General features: G+C 40.7%; 1 protein-coding gene across 2 annotated transcripts in view; it reads left to right on the top strand.

Moving 5' to 3' along the window:
* The window catches only part of zranb3 (zinc finger, RAN-binding domain containing 3), a 119,266-nt gene extending 102,710 nt beyond the window's left edge, over positions 1-16,556 (top strand). Inside the window, exons 18-22 of one of the 2 annotated variants that reach the window (XM_006795711.3) lie at positions 3,729-3,863; positions 8,556-8,717; positions 9,506-9,698; positions 15,190-15,321; positions 15,995-16,556. In XM_006795711.3, the coding sequence (XP_006795774.2) occupies positions 3,729-3,863; positions 8,556-8,717; positions 9,506-9,698; positions 15,190-15,321; positions 15,995-16,102 (730 nt within the window). In that variant the 3' untranslated portion in view covers positions 16,103-16,556. The remainder of the gene's footprint in view (positions 1-3,728; positions 3,864-8,555; positions 8,718-9,505; positions 9,699-15,189; positions 15,322-15,994) is intronic. The other variant, XM_035909868.2, reaches the window with a different exon arrangement.
* The last annotated feature ends 2,537 nt before the right edge of the window (positions 16,557-19,093 follow it).

Below are 19,093 nucleotides of genomic sequence, written 5' to 3' on the forward strand. Positions count from 1 at the left end.
TTGATAAACATAAAGCTGAATATTTCATTTGTTATCAAACTGATGTTTAAGACTGGATAGGACGAGTGAGAGGCAGCGCTGGTTGGTGGTTCTTAGTTTATCATCCTTTATTACTTTTAGTAAGGACTGTAATTTACAAAATAAATATTTAAATATGTCCCAAAGCTAGCAATTAAAACTGTGAAGTAATCAGGAAAGAGGTCGCAGAGCAAATGAGCTGAGGGTCCTTAAACCTTTCTATACAACCAGAAGTCTAAAAACCAATACATTCATGTTTATGTTCATCATGCCCGGCACCCTCTGGAAATTCATACAAATTGTTGAGTTTCTAAATGTGTCGAGTGTATTTCCGTCCTCATAAAACATTAGCAAAGACATATTTTTTACATTTTATTTTTTATATGATTTCCATCCATGTTTGCTAACCTTTGCAGGCACGTTGCTTTGCATGAAACGATTTGTACTGCTGTCAGTCGTTTACGCACAATATAAAGAGCGAGGGGGACTCACATTTATTACTGCTGCTACAAACCAAAACCTGCGCACGGCACCTTTAAACATATTTAGTAATACGCCGACTAAACTACTTTTTAATAGACCCTATTGAACATTCAGTCCAAATCATCCTAGGTTTTCACAGATGTAAGCCAGTCTGACAAACATTTTGAAAACAACATCAGTGAACCCAGCTGCCCCCTGATACTGGTAGAAGAGGTTTGGATCATAACAGAAAATGTGATTCATTCAGCAAGTAGCAGCAGTCACCTTAGTGTACAGAATTACTCTCCAGGCACCTAACTGCATAAAAACATGCAAACACACACACACACACCTCCACTCTCTCCCAGAAGCGCAGTTGGACTCCAGTTTAGTGTAAGGTATCTCGTTTCATCCAGCCTCTGTGCTGGGACTGTTTGAAGCAAAGGAAGCTCTTGTGTTTGATGGAGACTTACCTTCTTCCTCATCTCCTCTCAGCTTCCAGAGAAACTTCTCCTCTTTGATGTCTCTCCCTCCTCCACTTTCTGCCTCCTGTCATCCATCTTTCCTTTATATTTTTTCCCCCTTCTGCCTTCTTTCCATCTCCCTCCCTAAGAAAGTATTCTGTCCATATGGAGGTGGTGGAATTGCATAAAAATGTCGTTTCATAGCCTGCAGGGCCGAGTAGAGACACTAAAAGTTGAATTTAACAGTGGCAACACCTCCCGGCACGGTGTTTCTGGGAGGCTGGTGTCTCATTAGTAATCAGAAAAAAACGTGCAATCAGGATAGGAATCCATCAAGTAGAATTCAATAACCAATTCAAATGATTTTTTTCTTATGAAAGAACTAGAATAAGTCCTACACAGAGCTAAATATATCCAAATATATTGGACGAAAACAGGCATCGGCAGAAGTTTGTAACAATTCAAGAAGTTGAGACGTGTTTTACCCATTTTTTTGGTTGTTTTTTTACCTTGTAGTAAATGTTTTGTTATTAGTTAAACAGTGATAAATGTATTTTTCCATATCTTATAGTTCCAGGAGACGTTCCAGTTATTGTGTTTCATCGGTGTACAAGGTAAATTCTTGTGCCAGCAGTAAAGTTACATCAAACTGAGTTCAACAATTGACACAACTGTCAGAACAAACGCTTGAAGATGAAACATTAATTATTGATCTGCTCGACGATTAGTGAAACAGCTTCATCACTCGAGTTGATTGTCTGTGAAATGGCTACACCATCCATTAGCTGCCTGCTGTCTTTCTGTCTGTTTTTTTGAAACCTCATCTCTTTTTTTCCCGTTTTTAAAAAAATCTGAATTCTTGCTCTTCGCACTTCTTTGAACCCTCGAGCTCATTATCTGTACTTGGAGCCATTTACTAAGTCTAACCTATTTTCTCTGCTTGATATAGCAGAAAGCTTTTCTGTGTTAGTGTGTGGACTTAGAAACACTAGGTGACTTATTAGGGTTTTTTTTTTTTTTTTACTTAACTACTGTATTTTCTTAAAGGGCTGTCTTCATTGACTTTTACAAAATAGTTGAAAGCACAGCCTGCACTTTATCCTTTCTGCAGACTCTATAAAGTTCAAGCTCTTTGTTGGTTATCTGGTAAGAGAAGAAAAAAGCAGAGGGATAACTGCTGGTGAGAAAATGTGCAAATAGGAATCACCAAATCAACAAAAACCAAACAGTTGAGTCACAATGCTGAAGCTAACCCTGGCTTATAGTCATGAGCTCTGGGTAGTGGTGAAAAGAACACGATCATGTATGCAAACAGGCAAAATGAGCTTCCTGTGTAGGGTGGCTGATCTCAGCCGTAGGTACAGGGTGAGGAGCTCAGAGCTGTTGCTCCTCTATGTTCAAAGTAGTCGGCTAAGGTGGTTCGGGCGTCTGATTAAAATGCCTTCAAGATGCCTCCCTTTGAAGGTTTTCACAGCACGACGAACTGTGGGGCAAACCCAGTGCCTCAGTATTCCCTATAAGAAACTTAAAATAAGACTGGGAACACTTGGAATACTCTGTTTATCTTATCCTGCCTGACTTTAGATAAAAAGAAGAGGGTGGATGAATGACGGAGGAGCTTACTGTCAATCACCTGCAACACTGATGACATTAAATTCTTCCATGGGCTTACAACACATATTACATGATGGATAATTTCCAAAATAGCCACGAGTACACACAGTTTAGCAAATGAGACCAAATGAACTCATTCTAAAAATGTATATGCTTAATATTTCTAGTTGGACGTTGACTGTATTTGAGTGGGCACTAGAGGCATTTACCCGGTATGTACAGGATGTTATTGGTAAAGCAAAATAGCAGTTTGTTCCTTGTGTGTGTGGATGGTTGGTAAAGTAAAGTACTAGTTCCATCAAGTACTGACAGCAACATGGCTGCGATCTGCTTATTGGCTAAGGCTGACCTCTGACTTCCCCTTGGAGTAAAAAGGTAGGGTAATTGCTCTCTGCGGAGACCATTACAGCGTTGTACCATCCCTCTGTTAAAACCTGTAAAGTGACCAGTCGGCATTTGCCGATTGGTCACTTTTCTCTCAAGGCCTCTGGAATCTTTTCCTATCAAGAGGAACACATCACGGATTTTCTTTCCCCAACTCTCCACATGTATTTGTGCCAACTCTGACATCCCAGGGTCATTTTAATCCTGCGTAGATTGGAATGTAGAGTTTAGTGCAATTTTCAACTTGCACACATAGCATCTGTATTACAACGGCCATAAAAAGCAGTAGCGGGGCAGATGGATTAGATTAGATGATTGACGATTCCTGTGGGGAAATTAGATTGCTGCTGCTGCAATAGTAATAGGATTCAGCAGGAGAAGAAGACAAACAGAATATAAGCACACATTCAGAATAGGAAATCAGCAGTGGAAGGAAGGAAGGATCTGAGCATTTAAGCACAGTTTGGTGCCAAGAAAGAAAAAACAAAAATCAAAGTGCATCTGGCTCTGCACTGAGGCCATTTGTAGAATTTTGCTAGTTATGTGGGTGTGATGGTGTGTGTTACATTGATGTGGTAGAGTCCCAGGATTACCGCAGTCCAAAAAAAGATGACTAAGATTACTGGTGTGCTTGAGCAACCTCAAGCGTCCTATCATACCTGCTTCTATTGCTGTCCAGAGAGAGTTTATGAATTCATCTGCTTGCAACTGCTCCCCGGTGCTTTGGTTATGTAACATCCGCAAATTCACCATTACCTCACAGCAACATTTTATCCCGTTTCACAGGTACCTCGGTCGTGACGACGTGGCCGAGGCGTCTCTGAGCAAAGCCCAGGAGGAGGGAGGCAGCGTCCGACTGGTCACAAAGGAGAACTTCTTCACAAAGAGGAGGTCTGCCTCTTCGCTAACACCACCCTTAAGGTTTGTTAAGGGGAAAAACGCGCACATAAAGGTCAAGTTGTCCTCAGGTCTGTAAGTAGTTTGCTGCTAATATATGAAGCTAAAATTCAAATGTATTTCTAGCTGATCACTGTGTTTCTCCTGTCTACTACACAAACAGTGTTTTGATCATTCATAGATCCGTTCTTGTCTGTAGTATTTAAAGATGAAACTTCAAGGTCTGCACATGAAGGTGGTTTGTCTCACCACATGGTTTCCTCTTCAGGATTCAGAGTATTTTCATTTTCTTTCCCTCAGCTGTCTCCATGGAGATCTGTATGTGCCTTGTGGGAGAGACACAAAGGCCCACTGAGTGTGTTAGTACAGTAAATATAGACCATAATACGATCTACTGGGTGAGATGCATCGGCCAGCTCACCCCAGGAGGCAGTATCTCTATGGAAACCTGCAGCGAACACACAGACGAGCTCTCACACATATACACAGTTACTGGTGTTACATACAAAATGTCTGTGATAATCTATAAAGTGCCTTAAAGGCTCTGTTCAGGATTTGTGCTTTTAGACAACAGATAGCGTTTTACTGCATGAGGTATACAGCAGTGTCTGGAAGTATAAAGTGTTTGACAGAAGCAAGCACTGCTGTGTGAATAAACACGGTAAAAGGCAGCATGGTAACAAAATTAAATGGCCATTTATAAAAGCTGACTTAAAAAATGTGCTAATATGCTAGTAGGTAGAATAGAAATGGCATCCATCCATCCAACTAACTGTGGCGTGTGGTTGGAGGGATGAGGAGAATCAATGTTTTCATAAAATAGGAAGATTGATATCAATCACTGTTATCTATTTAAGCATTCCAGTAAAACTTGTACATAATATTGAACTGCTCCTTCAAAACAGCAAATTCAGTTCAGTTCCTGCTAATACTTCCTGCTGGCTGATATCACTTGACATTTGAACTGTGGCTATAAGTTATACTAGAGTAAAAAAAAAAAGGACAGCAAGCCTTTAGATTGTAAGGCATCTGCACAAGTCATCTGATGGGAGGCAACCTGTCTCCAAACAGTAGCAGTCTGACTCTGACTGACTGCAATCATTCTCTAAAATATTGGCAATGTTTTCCAAGTAAATGTTGTCCAGTTTATAAACACAGACACATTGGCAACATGTTGCAATCATTCTGAGTCACTCTGCTCTGATAAGCACAACTGACCGTGAACTAAAGAAACAGACATTTCTGATAACATACATCCGTTTAAAACAAGCGCATGTCTGGTATTGAAGGTATCAGTTAATCTTAAAGTGTGCCACCTATCTCTGGGCGTGGGCTAAAAAGGAAATCCTGCCATGCAACATATGTCACTAGTGTCCTTTTTAAATGGAAACGGTCTTTATATTGCTATCCACATGAAAGCAACACGCTAAAATGTGGAAAATAAGAATCTCGATTAACAGCTGGACGTACCAGTGTCAGATCTCGTTGGTGCCTTTGGTTTCTTTCAGTATAGAGCACCAGAGATGAGCCAAGGTGGTAAACATTCTACATCTATAAATCTACATTTTTGATTCACATGCATTTTTTGGCAAATGCATTGATGTTTTACAGTTTCTAAAAGACATATTTCTGGCTTTTCTGGATGTTTTCACTATTCTCAGTTTGGACACACAAGTAAAAAGTCTATTTGTGTCTCTCTTTCATCGACTAGACTTTGCTGGCACACCATTTGTCTCATGATACTTCCAGTTTTTGGTATATTCTCAACTTTGAAACAGCAAGGTTCCCTTTTTAGAAGGTTCTCTTCTCTATTTCAATGATTAAATTTCCTTCTGTAGTGCTCTGTCACTCTGGCTCTTTGTTCCTCTTGCTGTCTCTCTGAATTGTAAACCATGGGGAAAGAGAATTTAGTCCATCTGTCCCCTCCAACGTGGCTCTAGCACCCTGCTGGGACTACATGGCAAATGCCCAGATTTGCTGTCTTCTGCCAGACGGACATGCACGCAGATACACATAGTAGAAATGTTTTGCAGATAGAGCAATGCAATATACTAAATATACAGGAAAAAAACTGATTTATTTCAGTTGGATGGATTTTTACACTGAAATGTATTTGCAGTTTGTAGAAGAAAGTGAGCTTTGTTTAATTTAGATCAGGTTTACAGGGTAATGTCTTGACTGATCCCTCATTTCTTTATACATGGGTGCAGCGAGTTATAAAAATGTGCAAAAATACACGAAAATCCTGAATATAAGGCAAAAAGAGAGTTCGTACAGGTCTAATGAGCTTGAAAGTGAATACATGGTATGACCACCTTTATACAACACAGCCTGAACTCTCATAGGCAGCTCATTGTCATTTCTTTAATTAGCCATCAGGAATAGTTCTCTTGGCTTCTTGAAGGACATTCCTGAAGTCTTTTTTGGAGAGCAGGTAAACCAAAAAATTCAAATTTGGATTAATCACAACATCAGACTTTTTGCTACAGATTTTTCTCCCTGTTTCCCTTCGTTAATAACGTCTTCTTGACAGCCACTGTACCACTGAAATCACTTCTGCTAAGGCTTCAGTGAGCAGTAGATGAGTGAACTGAAGGGCCACATGCATCTCTCAGGTCCTGGGTCAGGTCTTAGTTGATTAGTTAGATTTTCTTCTGTTTTTTATAAAGAAATGGCTTTTCGATACTGCTTGCCTACTAGAGAAAGATGTGACATTTCTTCTCATGTCCCCTACTTGTCTTGAATCCATATTTTTTTTAAGGACACACCAAGCCGAGATATGCCAAGTTTTCAGCTAATAGCTCTTTGGGAGTCTGCTTGGTGGTGTAAAAAATACAATTTTATGCACGTCAGACTGTGTTATCTTTAGTATTTTTAGTAGAATCATCTAAAGAAATGAGAACAAATGATGTGTTTTTGTGACAGGCTGCTAGTGAAAAAGTGCCTAAAGCTGCAATTTAAAATCGCTTCTTTGCTAAGTTAGCAGTGGTTCATGCCATTAGGTGTTTTTTTATACTTACAAAAAGTGGGCAAAAAAGTATTCCTGTGAAAATGTTCACGCACAAGGACCGATAATCAGTGATGAAGCATCCAAAGAAACAAATGTGGAGAACTATTGCTCAAGGGCGCTTTAAAATATGACGCAAACTATAAACAAGTGAGAGGTGTCTTAAGACTTTTGCACACTACTGCATGTTCAGATTCAAGGTCAGTGGCTACACATTAAACACGGCGTTTAATGAAAGAAGCTGTCGCAAAAAATTTTTTAAAGAATTTTGTTGATAAGAATAAAACCTTCATCAATGTGAACTATTTTTTTATAACAAATTCATTTGTATTGTTTTTGTTGAGATTTGGGATGCCTGGCCTCACCTTACCTGTTTGACTTTGACGTTTTATTGTGCTCCTCTTCGCTGTGTTTCTACTTTCGCCTGAGGTCACCTGAAAAATTAAGATGAAAAGTCTTCCACCGCTGTCGCCAAGTGCTTTCTCATCATCATCATCATCGTTTGCAATCATAGGGGCTCTCTCTCTGCTGAGCTCACCATATAGATAAAATGCGCCGCTCTTTAAAAATACAGGGCATAGTGCTGGTAGGTGTGGTTAGTTTTGCAGGTAATTTACAAAAGTTCACTTCAATAAAACATCCCCAATCGGCCAAGAACGGCGCCAATTTAACGCAAGGTGGCAAACTAAGAGATGATATCCAGCTGCAGGTAATTTACTAACAGGACAGGCACACAACAAATCAGAAAACCATATAAATACAGGGGATACACGTGTATGTTAAATGTAGGCCTATGGCGACAATCTGGCAGACAGTCGTTTGAATGGAAACAGGCTTGAGTCATTCAGACAGGCTCTGATCTAGGACTGTAAACTGCACAGCAATATTTTGGCCTTGTGTTCTGTAGCGTTCTTGTATTAAGTCAACTTCCATATAGATCACATATCTGCGATATGTAACTCATGGAGAGTCAAAGTATGTGCAGCTAAAAACAGTCATCTGTTAGATCTCACGAGATCAGGTGAAAACCTCGTGCGCTGTCCACGGTCCTGAAATTCTAGTGTAATAAAACTGTATTAAGGAAAGTTTTTTTTTCCTTTATTAAGGGAAGTTTTTCAGTTCATTAATGTAAATGAGTGTAAGAAGTTTTGTTGCTGCTGGTATTGCGTGACTCCCTTAGGTTGGAGGATCCAGGTCATCTTTGAGTTCACTGAGCAAATTTAGAATTCAGCTGGCTGGGTCATCTATACGGTTTTACGTCTTTACGTCTACGTATCCTCTGCAGCCATATCAAGTTCAGAAATTGAGACGTCCTTTTTATCTGCGTTAAATATTACCTCAATTATCAGCAAAGTGCAAGTCGCAAATCAGTTTGTGCACATGATTTAAATATTATTCTCCCTATAGTTTGCGCTTTGAAAAAAGAACTCCGTGACGTTCATATGCAACAGTCACATAAACCTCTGAGTTCTCACTTTTTACTCACAGTCGTGTCATTGCACTCCTTTTACACCAAAGCTCAGTTTGTGCTGGAGCAACATGTTAGCAAATCTGGCGTTTGGACTTTGAAGTCCTTCAGTACCACATCTGACTTACAAACATAAAACCGTCTGTTGAGAATTTGCGAATTATGTCTTTTTGGTCTGAAGTTACCATCTACCACTTCTTCACTCCCGACTATGTTTCCCCTTTCTCTGCCTCTCTCACAGCAGGCAGGACAATCAGTCCTGTAGGACATCAGATGCACAATCATCAACAGAGTCCAGCTACCTGCAGGCTGTGGACAGTCAGGGTGTCCCTCTGTGTCTCTCCTGCCAGCAGCCCTGCTCTACCACAGGTGGAGCGTGGGACACTCGATTCTGCAGCCACAGGTATTGCAACACTAACTACATACAGTTAGAGGGAAAGCTACGGGCTAAACTGGACATTTCCAACTTGTAATAACTTAAGAGTTGCTCAAAAAGTTCTGGAGCAGATATGTAGATAATATAGATCTCAGTGCACCTGATGTGTGAGGTCTACTGCAACAGGAGTGTCTTTGATTAGATGTCAGCCAAACAAAAACATATTAAATCAACTTTCACACAGTTTGGGAGGTTTTTTTCCCCCCAAACTTCCCTGTACTCATTGTCCTCTGCGCAGAAGCCCACCCATCTGGCACCAAAAAATTCAATTATATTCAGAGCTTTAAGAGTTTGTGTGCAAAACAAACTCAGAAACACAGCAGTACAATGTTGACTTCACCCTGTTGTTTACTTTCTTTGTAGAAAGAATACTGTTTGCTCAAGACTAAAATAGATTAGACTTCAACTCTTGCATCTATAATGGTCTTTTTCCAAATCTTTTCCTGTAAATTTTTTTGGGGGGAATCAGTCAAATTTGGTCTTTACCAAACTTGATACTATTACCAATGTAAAAAAAAAAGTTTTTTATGGAAAATCTAAAACAAACTTATTTCGGTTTAGTTTTTCTGTCCTTCAAGGAGATGCTGCACCTTTTCCTGACAGTCTTAATTCGATTAAATGGTTTTCAAAAGCCAGCTTCTGTTTTTTAACCAACATGAGAAAAACTTTCTATGTGAATGATTTTTATAATAGACAGAAGTTAATCACAAGTTTCTTTCTGTAGTGCAGATGTTTCTATGTGCTTTGACCCACAGGTGTCAGGAGGAGTTCCAGTTGCGCTCCAGCCAGACTTACATGCGGTCTCAGGTGTTGGAGGCAGAGCGCGGCATCTGTCAGCACTGTGGCCTCCACGCCCATGACCTGTTCATTAAGGTTCGTGATGCTCCACCCTCCCAGCGAAAGGAGATCCTGGAGAACACTTGGCTTACCCAGCTGCCACTCAAACAGGTGGGACATAGAGCAGAGGAGGCACTGTTTCGTATTTGTTTCTCATCCATGTTTCAGGAAAACTCCACCAATGAGCTGAAGAAACTTTTTTTTTTCCAAGTGCCAAACAGCCATTAACTATGGTGGTCAGTCAGTGCAACGAGGCAAGTTGTGTCAATGTGAAATTCAATTCCACACCACTGTTTCTGTCAGTTTCTGTCATATTTCTTTCCTGTAGACCTTTATACAACCAAAGGGGTGGCCACAGTGGCGTGCAGCAACTTTTACAGAAAGGCGAGCAGAGATGTCTTTTATCGATTGTGTTTTATTCGTTTACACAAGCTGACAGCCCGCTGCAGCTTGATTTACTTTTCCTGGATGGCTTCACCTTTCTGCACTTCTTCCTGACTGAAAAGCTGTATCAATCCCAATTCCAAAAAAAGTTTGGATGCTATAGAAAATGTAAATACAAACAGAATGCAATGATTTGCAAATCTCAAAAACCCAGATTTTATTCACACATAGAAATTATACCAAATGTTTCAAGTTTGACAATTTAATCTTCCAAAAATATTGGCTGTTTTTAATTTGATGTCAACTAATTAGGTTAATGAGCAACGGGTCATTAAGACGAAAGGGTACTAAAAGGAGCATGTAGGAGAGGTAGAGCTCTGCAAACTGTTTGCAGATTGTGGAACAATTTCAGATTAATAATCCTCAATGTAAATTTGCAAAGACTTTGAATACCAGTTTACCAGAATAAGAATAAGAGAATCTGGAGAAATCTCTGTATGCAAGAAACTAGATCAAAAACCAGCATTGGATATCCGGGGTTTCCGCGCACTCAGGAGGCTGCATTACAAACAGGTATGATTCTGGCATGGAAATCACTGCAAGACCACTTCAAGAATTTATTCTCTGTGGATACAGTTCCTCATGCCAGTTAAAATACTATCGTCCAAAGAAGAAACTAAATGTTAACATGATGCAGAAATGGTGTTGTCTTCTCTTAGCTTTTAAAATGGAATAAAATTTTAAAACTGGGGAAAACATGAGAAACATGGCACCACATCGCCACAGGAGAGAGACCAATCGAGCTTGTTATAAGGGCTCATATCAAAAGCTTGCATTTCTGATGGTATGGGGTACATTAGTGCCTATGGAATTGGCATCTTCCACATATGGAAAGACACACTGATGCTTAAACATATATACAGTTTGTAGACAACCAACTATACTCCCACCCAGACTACGTCTTTTCCAGGGAAGGTCTTGTGTATTTTAGCAAGACAATGTTAAGCTGCATGCTATTACAACAGCATGGTAAACCGATTTGCCTGCCTGCAGTTCAAACTTTTCACTAACTGAAACATTTGGTGTGTAATAAAATGAAAAATACAGAAAAGAAGGCTCAAGAATACTGAGGAGCCCGAATCCAATATCAGACAATAATGGGACAACAATCTTCTCCCAGAAGTCCAGCATCTGGTCTCCTCAGTTGCCAGATATTTACAGGCTGTTGTCTAAATAAAGTGATGCTACACAGTGGTAAGCATAGCCAACTTTTTTTTAACCATTCTGTTCCTGTGGAATTTAAAATGACTTTTTTATAGGGTACATTTTCTCAGTTTACACATTGAATATGTTTGGTGTCATCTTTTCTGAATAAAATATGGGTTTATGAGATTTGCTTTCTGTTTTTTAATTTGTGTTTTATACAGTGTTCCAACATCAGAATTGGGGTCATAGTCTGTATATGTCTTCTAAATATTACTTTACATAAAACAGTGTTACTTGTAAATTGAACATAAAATATTAAAGTTTACTGTGGCTGTTCTGTGAGGACGATATATCTCTAAATGAAAAGCTATTAGAGTTCAGAAACACAGCCCTACAGCTTGATTTTAAAAAGTCGTTTAAATATGTGTATAAACAGGAAGGTGATATATTAGCAAAACATCTGGTTAAACTTAGTATGTAAACCGGATATGGTAGCAGCTGGCACTCCTCTTCCTTAAGGCTTTCTTTGCTAATGTGGAAAAGCAATTATTAAAAACTTTTATTAAAAACACTGCACAATAAAACTTATTTGCTACAACAGTAATTCGCAGATTGATGGTTTGCTTGCAAATACTAGCTCCATTTCCACAAAGCATAGACAGTAAGGGATCTCAGAGCAGTAAAAGCAGACCCAGCGGCAGGTTGTCTAACACAGTCTCTGCCATCAGTTTCCTGTCAGAGTTACAGGTTAATGCTGCTGGTTTCTCAGCTTGACGTGCTCAAGTTATTGTTAACAAGACAAAAAGTTGAGCTTGAGCACAGACGTGCCTTCAAAATGCTTATCCCAGAAAGATGTCTCTGAGTCAAGCAGAGTTAATCCTGCTTCCAGAGACAATAGCCAAATGAGACCAATAAAAGCCAGTAATATACAGGAAGTGCGAATCTGAGATATTTTATCTTTTATCTGAGAAGAAAGCAGAATGGGATTCATTTTGCTATGTTTTAATTGATGTTTTTAGATTTTACATCATGATGATCATGATCATTTTTATACATGCAAATATTTAATACAAACTAAAACTTCATGGAATCTCATTATACTTCTCATTATAAAAAAAACAGACTGAGTGTCTGTTTGGAAAATTATCTGTTTTTAAACAGGAAGCAATGCGTGGGTGAACTAAAAAAACACTTATACATACAGGTTTTGCTCGTTATTTTAAAGTTGTATGATAGCATGCTAACATTTGGTGATTAGCACCCACATTACCTGAGGGGATTTTATTTTGATGTGGTTGGATGTTTCTTTTTTCATATAAGGATGCTTTCTCCTCAATATTGAAAATTTGTACCAACTTTGTTAGATAAACAGTCATCAAAATGCACACATTAACTGACATCAGTCTCTCTATGTGAGCCAAAGAACTGACAAAGAAGACCATTTTTTTTGTGTTTATGTAAGTGCAAAAATAAAAGCACCCTGTACTCCCCATCCCACCCACCTACGCACATATGCATCTACTCACACACACACACGCAGGTTGATCTGCACTCCAAGGGGCCAGCTCCCAGTAAATGGATTGCTGGGCCCATTGATTTTTTTTCCCAGTGCCAGGCCTCGACCAGTAAGCCTATTTGATTTGGTTGGCTGTTATCCTGCAAAGCCACCCCCCCCCACACACACAAACACACACTCACCCCTCCTCCCCTCTTTCCAGTGCCGCCGGCAGAAGCATCAGCGCCGATCGATGCACCGAGCTTTAGAGGAAACAAACTCAGCCACATGATAAGACACCAGTGGTGGAGAAGCCTTGAGATTATAGGCTCATTCTTTGGTTCATACTGGGGGGGGTTGGTACGTGTGTGTGTATGAGAGAGAGTGAGAATGGTTATATGTGTCTATGTTTGTAGCTTGGCCTCTCTTTTTGGCGTGCATGTGTATAACAGGTGTGGCTGTAATGGTATTTTGATGCGCGTGTGGATTTTCAGGATGTGTTAAGGCCTTTAGGTGCTTGTGAGAGGAGCTTCAGTATGTGTGTAAGTGTGCAGTAGTGAGGTAAGGTGCACCAAAGTGCATGCTTTTGGCACAAAAGCAGGCTCAATTGACTCGAATGTGTGAGAGCTTGTTTGAGAGTGCCTGTGTGTAAGAGAGAGATCTGAACTCTGGACCTGTGAGCAGGCCTGTTCTTTAAATCTGTTGGGATCAATTCCAGCTCCCTGCCTTAATGTCGGCAGAGTAGTTCTCAAAGTAGGAAAATAGATTTCTGACCCTGAACTCTTCCCACCAGGATTCTCTCTCTCTATTGTCTTAAGCTCTTCCACTGGCTTGCTCTCTTTTTTCTTTTTGTCTCTATTCTCTATCATCTTCCCATTCTTGCTTTCTGTTTTCTCCTCTTTTTTTTTCCTTTTTATATTTTCTTCATAAAATAAATTTCAGATTCACAACAGTATTATCTGTAAGTAAATCCACACTGTGTCCAGTGGACCTCAGTACGTTTTTACAAAGAAGCACTACAGGTCTTCAAATGGTTCAAATGGTTCAGCTAGTTACTCATTAGCTTTGACTTATTTCTGTTGCATCTCAGACGTTCAACAACAACTTCTGCTACTGTTGACTGGTATAGATTATTTTTAAAAAGAATAATCTTTGACATCACGTGGATGGTCAGGTGAACGTACGGTACTTGCCTGGGAACACCTGGCATCAGGATGGACTGGGAAGAAGCTAAGCCAGTGGAGGCAGTGTGGTCCTTTGGGCAATGTTCTGCTGGGAAACCTTGGGTCCTGCATCCATGTGGATCGCTTTTACATGTACCGCCTACCTAAGCATTGTTGCAGATCATGTACACCCTTTCATGGAAACAGTATTCCCTTATTAGCAAAACACTGGTGTCTTGCTGTATTTTCTGTAGTAGTCAAAGGAATTGAACTGTGTATTTTCATTGTGTCTGTGTTTCTACTCCTTCTCCTTTGCCTCCAAAGACATCAGTTTAACTGATAAAATAACTGTTACTGTCAACTATCACCTTAACAAGTTAAACATATATATATATATATATATATATATATATATATATATATATATATATATATATAAAGAGCAATTAAAACAGAAGCTCACCTGAAATACTACTCAGGATATTGTCAACAATATTGTTGCTGTGTGCAAATGCATTTTTTTTATCTTACTTACAAACTTGCCCATTATGTAAGTTTTCCTTGTGTGATGAAAACTCTCCTCCTCTAAAGTGAAAAATGTGCTTTAAAATGTAATTAGCAGAATTTTTTTTTAAAAGTCACAAAAAGTTGAGGCATTTAGAAGTGTGCACCTTAACTGTAGCACGATATTCCCAGCGGTATTTTTAACCTAATTTCTGTCAGGCAGGCTTGCGAGCTCTCCCTGATTAGGTTTCCCTCCAGCTGCCCGTAATGTAGGCCACAAACATTTTGGTGATTTATACAGCTGTACCTGAGGCAGCAAACGGTGATGGATAGCATGAGGTCAAAGTTTGCTGTCATCAATTCGGCACAAATGATGTTTTCATCAGCTGGTCTTATCCTCACAATCACACAGGCTTACATTAATCTCAGCATAATAAACTTCCATCAGAGGCCCTTTCCTGCAGTTTGCCTTCATTATTTCCTGGATTTTGCCAGTTATGTGCTTTGCTGGGATGTGTTTTTTTGGCTTGAGACTCTTTTTTATCTTCTTTTATTGTGAGGCGCATTGCAGAAATGTCCCCGCGGTGCAGAGATTTGTTTAATATGAATGATTTGTCTGTGCCTGTGTGCGCTGTAAAGTAACAATTTAGGTCACTGTAGTACCCAGCGAAAGGCTGAGCTTTACTAAAGACATCACATCAGTGCAAAGAATTAACTTTAGCATAGATGGATGGTTTGGGAGGGGAGCGCAATCAAACGTTGTTTTAGGCAATTTAGAGCAGTGTGAGGGAACATCCGAGGGTAGCCGGTGTACTGAGACGCTCACTGTTGTATTCCGGTGTGCTTCCAGCTGAACGAGATGATCCGAGCTCCTGTTGAAGGGGATTTCTGGCAGGTTGACCACATCCGTCCGGTCTACAGCGGAGGAGGCCAGTGCTCTCTGGAGAACCTGCAGACACTCTGCACAGTCTGCCACAAAGCCGTATGTGCACACTCCGCATCACAGCACCCATAACAACCGCAGCACCAGCTTTTAAAGCCAAAGGGCTTAGGGGGCAAAAGCAATTTGTCTAACATTTTAAGGTGCACAGCAGATGGAGCTCTCCTTTATCCCTGTATAAAGAGAAAGCGCCATCACTCATGTTGAGGATCACATGTGCTGGCAGTAATGTGATACATGGTCAAACACATTGATCAAAAGTCATATTATCCCTCACAAAGCTATATACTGCCTATAATAACATCACATGATGTGGCTTTGTGACATTTTGATGTATAGCATGCGTTGGAAAATGCTATATATCGGCCTCTTCCTTCTTGCACTCCTTCAATATTTCATATTTTCAGTCAGCCACTTCTTAAAAGCAGATCTGATTTGAGAGGAAACTTTTCAAAATAAGACACAGCTTTTACCGTGAGCTGAAATGTGCTTTGCTTTCACACCAGAATGCTTCTTTCTGTCAGCTTGGAAGGAAACGCTTTACATGTCGACGTATGTAAACTGAAGCAAAGCACTGCGACTGATAAGGGGATCCTCGCACTGTTGATGCCCCCTCTCAGACACTTTAATCTAGAGATGCTCGATATATCGATCTGACTTTTCTGTGCTGACTGCAGATGTAACCTCTTACATCATGTTCCATTTTTCTCCACAGAGGACGGCTCAGCAAGCCAAAGAACGGAGCCAGAGCAGGAAGAGTGCTGCAGCTTCCAAGGTTTCGTCAGACATCAGCAGGTTCTTCGTTCGGAAAGAAAACGATTAGCTGGGACCTGTTACGCTTTCACTTATTGTCAGTTAGGGATAGAGCGATCCAATACTTGGATCAGATAGCCTGACACCAAAAACTAGATCAGGCATCCGTGACATGGCTTATCTATGCTCTTCAGGTCTATCATGTTTTGTGTTTACTACCCCACGCATCGCCAGCAATCTGCTAACTTCCAGCAGTCAGCTAACAGCAAAGCAACAGTAGTTCAAAGTGTTTCGCTCCAGCAACACCAGTTTGTCTTAATATGCGTACAAGTTAGCACGACTGAAGAGCTTCAGCGACAGCAGTTCGGTCTGTTTCTCTTTCTCTGTCATTATGTTTGGTTTAACACTTGTTTGGAAGCTTTTGCGTCACTCATGGTAACTTAAAGGAAATTAAAGGAGAAACTGTGACTATAAATTACAGCACTGTGCTGTAATTAATCCTACACAAAGTTGTAATAACGCTAACGCAAATAAATGTTTTTTAAAGCATAAATACATTTGTCTTTTAATACTTTTCTAGCAGCAGATACCTGAGGCCAAGGTATCAGTGTGGTATTTGAAGTGGAAAAAGTTAGACTGGTGTATCCCCAGTTACAATCCTGGATGCTCATATTAAACATTACCAAAGTGGTTAGAAAATGTACAAAGTTCCAAAAAGTTCAGGCTTCAGATAAACAGCCACTTTTTAGATGTTTTCTTTCTGCTCTTTTCTTTGAGAGTTGATATACGTAGTGTTATCTCAGCTACACGACTATGGTCACAGAAGCTCAACCCACCTGTTCAAGAGGGGCAGCCAATCAGAAGATAGTTAGCTTAAAGGGAAAGAGAAGACAGTATAAATGATGGACGTACAATCCTTGACCCCTGTGTTTGCATGAACACTTCTGGTCTTATAGAACTTTATCAGACAACAACCAGCAGTTATAACCTTGCCAAACACTTTTGCTCAGTCACTCGACCCTTTGTTATTTGCTTAGTGACTCATTTTTAGGTCGTATTGAACAGAAGATTAGGTCCATTTTATAAATTTTAATGGATATATGAGTCAGAAAGGAGGAGCTAAATAGCTAGTCATAGGCAGGCTTAGCTCGGGACATCACGACCAAATGAGTAATGTCCATCTTTTATACTGTATATGGAGAGAAGTTATCTAAAACAACTTGTTTCAGGCAGCAGATGAGCCGATGGGCAAAACCAGTGGGAAGGATAAATATAGATTATTTTGAACTGTGCAAAGCCGCTAGACCCTAACTGCAAGACAAAAAAACAAACGAGAGAAACGGAAGAGGAAGAGCAAAATAGGTCCCCTTTAAAGGTTTGGTGCAGTTTGCACATGTAAAGGTGTTTATTCAGTTTACATAAAGACGCACTGTGTGAAGTATCAGAAGTCCCATTTACCGTGACAGATGAGGATACAAGGCCTTTAAAGATTCTGCCTAGCTTTCAGATGCTCTCATCTGCGTCCCACTGGACCCCATTACGTTGGAAGATCTAGTAGTGGAGATTTACCTTAAAGAAAAGTGCAGTGACGTCTGCATCAAATGCAAATTCAGCCAAGTCCCCTCTCGTCCCCGAACCGTCACAAGAGCGGTAGTTTTGATTTATGACGCCCCCCTTCCCTTTTTTTTTTTGCTCGAGGCTGAAATGGAGCAGGTTGTTTGGAGAGATGCTGCTATTTTAAGATTTTGCAAAGTTGGTGAAAAGTAGCAGCTCAGAGATGAATTGCGAGCTTTGTGATTAAAACTCTACAGCAGCAAACACACCCAGGTGTCCTCATTGGTGCGATCAACAAGTGTCGCCTTGTAAATCTTTTTTTTTTCTTTATGAAAGATGGATGAGCACTCTCTGATGGAATGAGAAACCTCTTTTCACCTTGTTTCGTTTCTTCTTCTCCCGCTCTGGCGCTGTAACCGGTTTGGACTGTAAATACAGCGAGCCGTCGGCAGTTCCGACAAGCTCGCAAATCGTTTCATCGCCTCAAGTCAGGAACATTATCGTCCATGTCCACGCATCTACCTCCTCTTCAGCTGTGCTTGATGATCTGAGCAGAGCTAAAGTCAGTCAGGAGGGCTATGTTTAGAGACAGAGAGCAGAGTTACTATGGAAACAAGGCTTTAGGTTCAGCCATGTTGGGAATATTGAATCTGTTCTTGTGAGAGTTATACAATGAGCTAGACAGACATCAGAAACTCCAATCAATACCAGCAGCCTCCTGCGAGAACGAGGCCCTCGCATTCCTCCGCAGCGCGGTTTTACCTCCATTCTCCGCTCTGAGGCTCCACCGTCGACGTTTTAGGGTGTCGTCATGTCACGATTTGCCTGTCTGTCAGTCGTGTCAAACGCCTAACTCAGCACATTCTGCCGTCGCAGGAAAGTTTAAAATTTTTCTGACAGCCCCCCCCAACTTCTCTCAGCCTATCAGCTGAAGACGCGCTTTAAACTTTCTCTGAGCCCATGTGGGTGCACGCGTGGGTGTATGTGTATTTCCCCTACGGCTGCTCCAGGTCTCCACTTAATAAGACCGTTGTTCCTCTCCTGTCCAAACCGACAAGCTTTGTGAGTAATGAACATCTCCCAGGCAGCCTTCCAACAACAGCAGGTTTCAGTGTCAGTCCCTGTCAGCAGCCAATGACTCTGATCCGCTGTTTTATTACACCCAAAAGGTGTGTGTGCGGCAGAGAGAAAGTGAGGAAACTAGTGCGAAAGTGTGGCTGAGTGTGTGTGCTGCTCAGATTAAGCTCGTGTGTTTGGCAGAAGGAAAGTGTATATTGGACAGGAGAGGAAGTGGTGTGCATGTGTTTGTCAGAGGAAGCCATAATGAGGCAGCGCCCAGATGAAGATATCTTGCATTCCTCCCAGAGGGTCTGCTGGGTAAAGAGCAGCGCCACAGCCGCGTGACACTGTTTGCGTTGGACAACCTATCAGCCCAGAGAACAACATTACCTCCACGGGTGATGACAGTAATAAAGATGGACTCAAACACCGACCGAGGTTTGCCTGT

Source organism: Neolamprologus brichardi, chromosome 23 (assembly GCF_056152115.1).
Source record: "Neolamprologus brichardi isolate AB-2024 chromosome 23, ASM5615211v1, whole genome shotgun sequence".
NCBI lineage: Eukaryota > Metazoa > Chordata > Actinopteri > Cichliformes > Cichlidae > Neolamprologus > Neolamprologus brichardi.